This window comes from Macrobrachium nipponense, chromosome 47, assembly GCF_015104395.2.
Source record: "Macrobrachium nipponense isolate FS-2020 chromosome 47, ASM1510439v2, whole genome shotgun sequence".
Lineage (NCBI taxonomy): Eukaryota > Metazoa > Arthropoda > Malacostraca > Decapoda > Palaemonidae > Macrobrachium > Macrobrachium nipponense.
Genome location: NC_087222.1, coordinates 31,448,790 through 31,460,340, shown reverse-complemented (window position 1 = coordinate 31,460,340; position 11,551 = coordinate 31,448,790). Strand labels below are relative to the sequence as shown.

General features: G+C 39.2%; 1 protein-coding gene across 1 annotated transcript in view; it reads left to right on the top strand.

The window, feature by feature from the left end:
• Window positions 1-2,952: 2,952 nt before the first annotated feature.
• LOC135204840 (uncharacterized) overlaps window positions 2,953-11,551 on the top strand; it is a gene marked incomplete in the record, with an annotated part of 387,476 nt that continues 378,877 nt past the window's right edge. The window contains 2 exon segments of the mRNA XM_064235048.1: window positions 2,953-3,545; window positions 3,547-5,081. Of these exon segments, the coding sequence (XP_064091118.1) occupies window positions 3,082-3,545; window positions 3,547-5,081 (1,999 nt within the window).

Here is an 11,551-nt window from a genome sequence, read left to right as displayed (position 1 = left end):
AATGTATATATATATATAATATATATATATATATATATATACACACACATATATTCCCTTTATCATCATACGAGTGTTTCCTAGTCTCATTTCGGTGACAAACTGCTTGTTGTGCCTGATAGTCTTTTCAACATAGGCCTATACATCCTCGCGTTTTGCTTTATTTTGCGCTCTCTCTCTCGTTCATTCTTTTTCTTTTCCTGTGTGCGTTATTTTATTTGAAAGGTCACCTGCTGCATATTTCCGTTATTTTTCATGACTGGGATAAACTTGTGTTGCCAACAGCCTGTTCCGCTCAAACCCCTGTAGTACTACGATGCCATTTTCGATAAAAGATATTTTAAACTTTACTGTTTCATGTTTCGTCATTGTTAGACATTCTTACGGAATGTCTATGCCTGATCTGACGTTTTTTAATATTATTTCGAAATGCGTTTTCCTCTACGAACCCCACCAATAGCGAGGCATGTAATCGTATATTTTTGACCGACTAGAGTATCTTATAGTCAGGTCTTTGGCAATAATGATAATTTCACTCTCAATCTGGGGATTATATTGCTGTTACGTCTGCCATCAAAGACGGGAATAGATTCAGTAAGTTTAGTATCCCTACGTGTCTGTGTACGCTGATAAATTATCTCAAGGGTGGACGAAACGGGTTTTCGAGATTCGCTCTGAAATGCGAACGAGTTCTTTGTGAGCGTCCGCGAGGATTTAAAACATTTTGTGTGGTAGCCACCTCGACCGTTCGGTCTAATAGTATTTGTTAGTAGTATATTGTCATTGATGCGTCCATATTAAGAGAGAGAGAGAGGTAGTACTAAACACGGCGGAAGCTCCCATTTCTATAGTGTGTGGTCGACAAATTATATCAATAAACGATATCTTTGGCGGCGCCTTCTATACATTACCATGATGTATTTAGTACTAACACTTCGGAGGAGGTGACGCTTAGATATAGCAAGCCAATGTAACTCCGACCACTGTGTCTCTCTGTCGAAATGTTATAACTGGAAATAACAGCACCGTTATGGGAGAAGGAGAATTCGAGTTACTGTAACATTAAACAGATTGGTTTATTTTTCCTTTTTTTTGGCGTAAGTAAATTGAAAGTAGAAATTGGAACGCTTGCCAGAACTTAATGGATGCTCCTTTAGAGTAAATGTCTGTTAAGATAAGATAAAAAAATGCATATAAAAGTCTGAGCGTAGCATCATCAGGATAACTTCAGGATCAGACCAGTTTTATACTTAGTGTGTGTGAGTTATTCTGAAAAATTCCCTCGATGTTAGTTTTCACACCAAGTTACTAATTTGAGTTTTTGGTTGGTTTCAGCCTACCAGATTATATTTTACTTTATTTGAACAATAGAAATAAAATAAAAAGGCTTCTATAAACTCTAATCTCTGTCTGTAACATGTAGTTCTTTTTTTGAAAGTTGGTATTAACCCAGTATGAATTCATATAGTACATGTCACCTCTGAGTGCTATAGTAGATTCACATCAACTGTACATCTAATTCTAGGCCAGTCCCTTACGACGCTCCTGATTGGCTGGTGATAAGCCAGTCACAGGGCTGGAAACTCTCAGTCTCTTTCTCTCTCGAGAGAGAGAGAGTTCACATGGGCAGGATGTTTCTTCTATCTCTCCTGAGGGATACATCTTTCAAAAGTATCCCTCAGGAGAATTGGAATATACATCCTACCTATGTGAACTCTCTCGAGAGACTGAGGGTTTCCAGGCCAGTGATTGGCTTATCAACAGCCAATCAAGAGCCTCATAAGGGACTGGCCTAGACTTCAGATGCACGGTTGATGTGAATCTACCATAGCGCCTCGGACGTGACATGTAGGTGGATACATAACAGGTTAAAACCTTGAAGGTTCTACTATAGTCACTAGAGTGAATTTTTAGTGAATTTTTTAATGAATTCTTTTACAGGCAAAATAATTCCAACTTCACTTGAATAAACTTACCCTTTGTTTCTCTTTCTTTTCAGGCAGCATGTTGGAACAAGCAGCTGACTGTCGTCCCATATGTTCATCCAATGGAAGGATATAAGAATATAAGCCAAAATGTTTGACGGGAGTTCAGTTCTGCATTCAGGTTACACTTAAGCACTGGACACATGAAAATCAAACTCGGCCATTTACTGGTTTGTGGACACTGATGATGAAGTTATGAAACCATCCTGAAAATGTCTGCTCATGTCTGCCTTGGTCTTGATGACACAGCACAGATATCTGACCTGTTCTACTACAGCGTGGGATAGGTAACACACGCCTAAGCGCTCTCATTCAGATTTCATTGCAAGTAAAGCAGTATTGGCACTTCGGAAGATGGATGCCAGCAACGAATTCAAGGTGTTACTGTGCCCGTCCAGTGCTTCTGCCTCTAAGGGCAAAAAGGCAGATGGGGACGCAGGGCCGGGTGGAGTCCGCCACAGGATTGTCCCCGTCATCAACAAGGTGTTCTCACCTTCACACTTCATGCTTGCCCAGAGAAAAACAACCGTGTACAAGGCAGTCTCGGGCGTCTCATTTCAGGACATTGATATTGGGGGCAAGAAAAGGCCCAGTAATAAAAAGGAGAAAAGGACGGAGAGGAAGGGCGACGATACCCCAGTGAGTGAGAGTGAGAGGTCCCTACTGAGCACAAAGAGTGATAAAGATGTGCGCTCTCTGCTGAACACCAAAGATCCATTGAGGATGGATGCTCGGAGGCAGCGTCACAGCTTGGGTAGCTATGCTGATCGATCGGCTTACCATCTTGACAGTGCAGAAAAATACAAGCACAATTCGAACGGGAAAAAGTCTCACGGAAAATCTGCTCTACGTACCAGGAGTGTCAGTGCCACTGACAATTTGTACATCACTCATGCCAGTGCTAATTCGTCGGAGGATGTTCCTCCAGTCAGACCTCAGAGATCACGTTCAGCTTCCCGTCTTCGCAAATCAGACTCCAGGAACTCGGTTCCTTCAGTCACAAATGCCAACTTGATTGTTAACTCTGAGGTGTCCAAGAAGTGTGCAAGTCTTGAAAGCAGGGAACGTAGCAAGAAAGAAGAAAGTGAGGACAGAGATGCTCGTCAGGTTGCTACTGCTAAGAGTAGCAAAGCAAACGCAGGACATGGTTCTTCTGAGCACTCTCGATCTAGAAAGAAGTTGGAATCCCCAAGACCCTGAGCGCTGTTCAGACAAGAAAAGTGATCCCAAAGTTGGATCAGAGAAAGAAGCCGAAGAACCAGAGGGAGGCTATTTCAGCTTAGAAAAGGAAGAGAAAACAAGTGGGGAAATTAAGTTCATTTATGAAGCTCTTCCTAATGCTAATTGTGGCGAATTTGCCGAGAATGACCAGTGTGTCGAAACGATTTACGTCTGCCAGGTTTTCAAGAAAGAATCAGACAGTGAAGATGATGAGGATCCTATTTATGAAAATTATAAAGTGATTAAGATGACGAAAGAGGGAAAAGTGATTGGTGATGATGATGAAAATTACGAAAACTACCAGATTATTCGGAGGGTCAGAGAGGAAGAACTGTTGGGGGCTGAAAGTGAGTCATCCAAATGATGGAGAAGGAGATGTTTATGAGAGAATTGCCTTTTTGAATCAAGACAATTTGGCTTACGCCCCACAAACAACAGCCATGCAGGCAAGGGAAAAGAGGCACAATCCTCTTGGTTCAAACGACTCCATTCCTTTCATAGATGAAAGTGATAATTCACTTGATGAGGAAGATAAGAATGTTACCAGTAATGAAACAGCCACTGGGAGTATTACCGTCATTACCATTAATGACAGTAATGCCAAGATTTCTAGGAAGGCAAGTCCTCAGCGAACAAAGCCTCTGCTGCTTCGATCGCAGGATGGAATTGCAGGAATAGCAAATGAGACAACAAGTACAGACAAATTATGCGGTACTGAGAAAAAGGCAAGTAACCCTGAAGTAGTTGTGAATGTCCCCACAAATCCGGGCTCAGCAAATGAGGCCAGTTGTGTCTCAACCTTATCGTCGGGCATACAGACAAGTTCGTCAGAAGCTTCAACCCTAGATTTTCTCTCCAAATCAACTTCAAGACATTCTTATCCAACTGCTTCTGCCCTTATACCCAAACTCTGTGAAAAGATCAGCAAAAACATGGCCCGTTTAGGAACGACCACTGAGGAACCTCCCAAGGCATCGCTCAGGAAAGATCAAGGGAGAGCTGAACACAAGGTCAAGAAGAGCACAAGCACAATTGATGTTATAGGAAGGAAATGTAATGTAGCAGATGAAAGGGTTAAGAAAAGTATGAGTCATAATGACGTTGAGAGTCATTTGAAGGAGAAAGGAACGGGAAACATTTTGTCAGAATCTTTCTCTGACGAAGACATCGCACAGAACGAAGACTTTGAATCATTTTCTGAAACGGATTCAGAGCTTGATAACCTTGACTATGATATGTTCACACCCAAGTCAAACAATGGTAAAGGTCATCAGGGAAGGAAATCACATCAAAGAAGTCATAGGGCTAGAGGAAAGACGCTTTCCTTAGCCAATGCAAGCCCTCTCATGACATCGACGCCTTTTGGCACAACAAAACAAACAAAAGAAGTGTCTTGTGATTCCATTGAGGATGATGGTGCCGGAGTTTTAAACTCTCCGGCAACCTTCCAAGATCTTCTAGAAAACAAGTGTTTGAATCCCCCTGAAACAGATACTGAATCTCAGACAGAGGAAGATGCCAAAGGTAATCCACTGGTCATTCACGAGGACGGCGACGCGATTCAGTCTGATGTCCAGACTACGGGATCATTGGATTCTAGAGGTGACGTACCATCAACAGATCAGATGCGATCTGGAGCCAACGAACCTGCTGTGGACGACACATTGTCTTTCTCCTGGTCTGATGCTGAAAGTGAATTTGAGTTCATAGATTTTAAAAAAATTGAACCACCCAAGACGTGTGTAGTGTATCAAGGCGTTGCTGCTACAGGTGATAATACGGCAGTTACAACCAGTACCACAACTGTGACTACAGCCTCTGTCAGGACAGAAAAGAGGCTGGGCGCTTCGGTGAAGAGGTCTCAAAGTATGAAAGGTAAGAAGAAAGACAAATGCAGAGTTATTATTTTGTTCTTGGGAGATTCCACCAACAGTCGGTGTTTCATCGGTGACTGAAGAGGTACTTTTCTCCCACTAAAGATTCCCCTCCACACATAGTTCCTCTCATCCAATTTTCCACTCTTCTGTAAAGCTTCAGTTTTATTCACGCAATGAATCCTTCAGGTATCGTAGATTTGTTGAAAGTTAATTTCTTCCCTATTTTAACCCTTCTTTCTTATAAGCTTCAAAAATAGATGCTTTGTAGGACTTTTATATCAGAGTTCAAGTTTCTAGGTTATGAAATTTATTCATTACTTATGTAAGTTGTGATGCCTTATGTAAGTTGTGATGCCTTATGATTAGTTAGCTTATGAATGAAGGTGACAAATTGTTGTCATTTTGACAATGAAAACAGAATATATTTTCAGCATTAATTAATTTGCAGCTATAGAATGTGACTAGCAGTTTTCCTTAGGTACTCTGTTTGGAAATGAAAACAAAGTAACATTTGGGTATTGTAACTGCATCCCAGGACTGTAGTTATGCATCGTGTAATTAACTATAGGGTATCTAATAATGTTCGTTGTAGCTTGGAGCTTTCAGACAACAAATTGGTAAATCCAAGGTGGGTTCTGCAGTATTAACCCTTTATGTATCCACCCTTACGCGTCACTACAAGGTGTTCCCTGTTGGGGGTAGTGCCGTCAGTGCACCTCATTCGGTGCAGTGTAGGCATGGCTTCAGGTTCTTTGCAGTGTCCCTTCCTTAGGCTTCTCAGCTGCAACTACTTTCATTCCTTTTACTGTACGTCCATTCATATTCTTTTTCTTCCATCCTACTGTCCACCCTCTCCTAACAATTGTTTCTTAGTGCAACTGCTTTGAGGTTTTCCTCCTGTAACACTTTTCTAACCTTTTACTGTCAATTTCCGTTTCAGCGCTGAATGGCCTTAGGTGCCCCAGCGCTTGGCATAATCCCAAAATTCTATATAAATCAAATCAAACCTACTCCGAGGTGTTAGTACTAAACATGGTGGAAGCTCCTTGGGACCCTTTGTTTAGTACTAGTCCCTCAGCGATGAAATACGTACACCTATCATCTTGGCGTAGGTGACACATAAAGGTGAATACATATTGGGTTAATACTGGGTTGTAATTCCCCAATGGACAAGTGGGTTGCACACTCGCCTATCAATCTGGTAGCCCGAGTTCGCTCCCTGTTGCTGCCAATGCGGAACCAGAGGAATTTATTTCTGGTGATTAGAAATTCATTTCTCGATAGAATGTGGTTCGGATCCCACAATGAGCTATAGGTCCCGTTGCTAAGTAACCACTTGGTTCCTAGCCATGTAAATAATATTCTAAATGGTGCTTTTCTCTTAATCCAATATTTTGTACATATTTAGATGTCAAGGACAAGGGACTGGGTACCACAGAGTATCATAAACATAAATAAGGCTGTATATAATTGGTGAAAAAATCTTGTAAACAAAATACGCTTGGAACATGTCTTAGGACTGTATCAAGAGGTGACCGTAGTGAATGTGTAAGAACTAAAACCATGTGAGAGTTCAGCGTCTTAAAAGATGTGTATATGTTACAGTAAAAACGTGAAATCAATCCCTAGGGAATTTGTGAAATGAGCAACTCTCTTAGGAGCGTTTGATCCCCAAAGGCTAGCAATAAACAACGAAACCGTGATTCATCTATGCCATTTTACCGTGTTTAGTACTAGCCCCTTTCGGGTGGAGGGGTCAAATGTCTCTAAGTTCATTTGACCCCCAAGGGACTAACACCTAAACATGGTGAAACACTTTTGAACCCCAGGGGCTAGTACTAACCACGGCAAAACAGTGGAGATGTGTCACTATTTTACCGTGTTCAGTAGTAGCCCCAGCGGGTCAAATATCCCCTAAGTTCATTTGATCCCAAGGGGCTAGTACTAAGCATGGTTGAAACATTTGACCTTCAGTGGAGATGAATCACTGTTTCACCGTGCTTAGTGCTAGGCCTTGGGGATTGAATGTTCCCAAGCGAATTGGTCTTTTCACAAATTCCCTAGGGATTTCACTGATTTCAAATATTTACCGTAACATATAGTACATCTTTACAGCCAAGGAAAGAACACAGCAAATATTTTGAACGACGTGAGTTCCGTGTTATATTTAGGTGCAAACAAAGAATGCAAGAATGGGTATCATGTCTTTTGAATGTGAAAGCGAATAAAAGTGAGGGTATATAATCTCTAATAATGTACAGACAGTAAAATTATGTAGGTTTCATACTATTTATTGACTTGTAAGTGTGGGAAAATGATATAGTGTAATTTTCATGTCATATATGTGTGGAAACAATGGCATCGCGTAAGTTTCATGTCATATAAGTGTGGAAACGATAATATGTAAGTTCCAAGCCGTATACTAAGTGTGGAAACTATACCATGTACCAAGTGCCATGTCGTTTAAGTGTGGAAACATTGAAATAATGTAAGTGTCCTGTTGCATAAGTATGGAAACAATGATTGTATAAGTGTCATTCGTATGGGTGTGGAAATGATATCAAGCAAGTGTCGTCGTATAACTGAGGAAACAATTATATAATGTAAGCGTCATGTCGTATAGTTGTGGAAATGATATCGTGTAAGTGTCATGTCTTATAAGTGTGGAAACAACGCGTAATTTTCATGTCATATAAGTGTGGAATGACGTCATGTAGTAAGTGTGGAAGCAATGAACTCGTTTATGTTTCATGTTGTTTAAAGGTGGAAATAAATTGTGTAAGTTTACTCTTTTATAAGTATGGAAACAATGAAATCATGTAAGTTTCTTCGTAAAAGTGTGGGAACAATGATATCAAGTAAGTTATGTGTTGTATAAGTGTGAGAACAATAATATTGTGTAAGTTTCAATTCGTGTAATTGTGGGAACAATGATATCGTGTAAGTTTCATGTTGTATAAGTGTGGAAACAGTGAATTTGTGTAAGTTTTATGTCGTGTAAGGGCGTAAACAATGACACCGTATAAGTTTCATGTTATATAAGTGTGGAGTGACATCGTGTAGGTTTCTTGTCGTGTAGGCTTCAAGTCATATAAGTGTGGAGGTAATGATATAATTCAAGTTTCCTGTTGTATAAATGTGGAAACAATTATATTTTGTAAGTTTCATCTATAAGTATGGAAAAAATGACATCGTGTGAGTTTCGTGTCATAAGTGTGGAAACAATGAAATCATGTCAGTTTTCTGTTGCATAAGTGTGGAATCAATAACATCGTGTAAGTGTCATGTCGTATAAGTGTAGAAACAAGGAAAGAATTGAACTTGAATGTCTTATAACACTGAAAGTACTTGCGTGTTGTATGTCATATGCCCAGCCTAATTACCATATGTATGTTTGCGTAATTCATAGCTACTTGACATCAGAATTCCATGCATAGTTCACATGAATATCCAGCTCTTTCTCTCCCCCTCTCTCTCTCTCTGTCATGCCCTTCCCTATTAAGATGATAATAGTGCCCAAGAGATAATGGCTTCCTCCATGCCCCTCAAGCAAGTCTTGATGCCCAGGGCATTCTCCACCAACGAGTTCTTTAGCTCTCTTCCGTTTTTTTTTTTTTTTATGTAACAAAGGCTTTAGATATAACGAGCTCTGGTATATAGGCAACTAAAACCACACTGTTCTTATAAGGCATGTAATAGTCAGGGTTTAAGTACAAATTTTGTTTTTCTAAAGATTACCATTTCAAGCCAGAGAGAATCTGGTGTCTTACAAGATGAAGGAACCAGCGTGTTAGTCAAAGGTAGACATGACGCATCTAGTGCTTCTTCTGTCATGTGAAAGAAATAATGCGAGGGTCAGTGACTTGGGTGATGAGCAATTCTCTGATGTCAATGTTGGATGAGAGTGGATAATGAGGAGAGAGAATTACTAAATGAACGTAAAAGAGCAGGCAGAGACAAGTCGAAGAAGAGGCGTTGGTGATTGCAGTCCTCGTTTTGAGAGGAGATGGGAATTATTATTATTATTATTATATTATATTAATTATTAATTATTATTATTATTTATTTTTATTATTATTATTATTTATTATGATTATTATTATTCATTCAGAGGGTGGAACCTATTCACATGGAACAATCCCACCACCAAAGGAGCCACTGACTTGAAATTGAAGCTTCCAAAGAATATTAAGGTGTCCATCAGGAAGAAGTAAGAGGAAGTAAAGGGAAATACAGAAAGCAGAGATCCCACTGATTAAAAGAGAAACAATAAATTAATACAGAGAAAAATAGATAGACATATAATTCAAGAGAAATAGCATTATCGCAAGACATCCTCTGCAGGGAGGCTGTTCCACAATCCAGCGGTGTGAGGACCAAAGGATCTCTGGAACTGTATATCGGCGTTTGGGAGATCAAAGCATCAGGAATAAGATGGGAAATGTCGATCGAAATCGTTGCCAACCTCTACAAGAATATGCAAAGAAAACTACAAGTATATCATTTAATATGAAATCTGTTCACTAATTGTTATCATTCTTAATGTATTTTAACCGCTATTCTCAATATAGTTACTTTTGTTACCATTATTATGAATGCTGTTTTTTTTATATTTCTTCAGCAACCGTGTGGATATTGCCGATTTATCATATTTTGTCAGGTTATCTCATGTATCTAGACTTTGTGTATTCCATGTATATGGAGCTGAAATAAAATTTATTATTATTATTATTATTATTATTATTATTATTATTATTATTATTATTAATGGATTAGTTTAGAACTAACCGAGATTTATGGCATAACACAGGTGAAAGAGATAAAAGAAATGAAAAAGTATCAATTGACAGGTTACTAGGAAGTCATATTGAGTCAAATTGAAGGGAAAGCTAAGCCTTTGCTGACTTATCTCAAATGAGGAGCATTCTGTGATATTTTGAGAAGTATTTGATGGCGTCTTTCCCATGGAAATTCATCCGATTTTCAGTTTTCTGCAAAAAGAGAAAAAAAAAACTATCATAGGGATGGCTATTTGTCTCTCCATTCGCAATTTTTCTTTCCGCCCTCAGATCTTCAAAACTGCTGAGGCTAGAGGGCTGCAAATTGGTATGTTGATCTTCCAGGATCCAGTCATCGCACATACCAAATTGCAGCCCTCTAGCCTGAGTAGTTTTTATTCTATCAAAGCTCAAAGTTAGCTATGATCGTGTGCCTGGCCAACAATACAGGCCACCAGTGGAATGTGGTTGAAAGTCTCATGGGTAGCAGCTGAGAGTTTCCTAGAGCATTATCCGCTGAACAGAAAACTCTACTGCGCAGCAGAAACTTCGGCGCCTTTTTTGACTCGTATTATATATATATATATATATATATATATATATATATATATATATATATATATATATATATATATATATATATATATTATATGTGTGTGTGTGTGTGTGTCAAGAACCAACCTTGAAAACTTCTTAATTCTCTTCACAACCCCCACCTTCCCCCCCTCCCCCTCCCCCCCCCCCCTCCCAGGTGAAGGTGTCAGCCATAATCCTCCATGAGTAATGGGGGTCTATGAGCCTAGCATGAATACCTGTCTCACCTTCCTCAGGCGTTGATTTGTCGGGGTTTTACAGGTGTAGTCTAACACGAAGGTGTGAGAGCTGTGTTTAAAAGGGAAGTGTTGCTTATCTTCTTTCCTTCATTCCTCACACCGCTGGACTGTTGAACAGCCTCCCTACAGAGGATGTCCTGCAGTTGGAACTTCTTCTTCTAGAAGTCCAAACGAAGATCCAATGCATTACTACCCTACGGTGGCCGCGAGTTCGATTCTCGGGCATTCCATTGAGGTGTGAGAGATATGTATTTCTGGTGATAGAAGTTCACTCTCGACGTGGTTCGGAAGTCACGTATAAAGCCGTTGGTCCCGTTGCTGAATAACTACACTGGTTCCATGCGACGTAAAACCGCCATACAAGAGAGCATTACTTCCCTAATACCGTTCTCCTTGTATCTTAATACAATTTTATCTATTTAGCTATTTAGTAATTTATTTTTTGATAAGTGGGATCTCTTCTTTCTGTATTTCCCATACTTCCTCTTACGTCTTCCTGATGGACACATTAATATTCTTTGGAAGCTTCAATTTCAAGTCAGTGGCCCCTTTGGTGGTGGGATTGTTCCATATGCATAGGTTTCATCTTAATAATAATAATATAAATAATGATAATAATAATTATAAAGTCAGTGGCCCCTTTGTGGGGTTTTTCATCTTAATATAATAATAATATAAAAATAAAAATAATAATAATAATAATAATATAATAATAATAATAATAATATATAATAATAATAATAATAAAATAAATTATATTATTATTTTATTATAAAAATAAAGTGACCCCTTTGGTGGACTTGTTCCATATGAATTGGCTTTATCTACTGAATAATAATAATAATAATAATAATAAT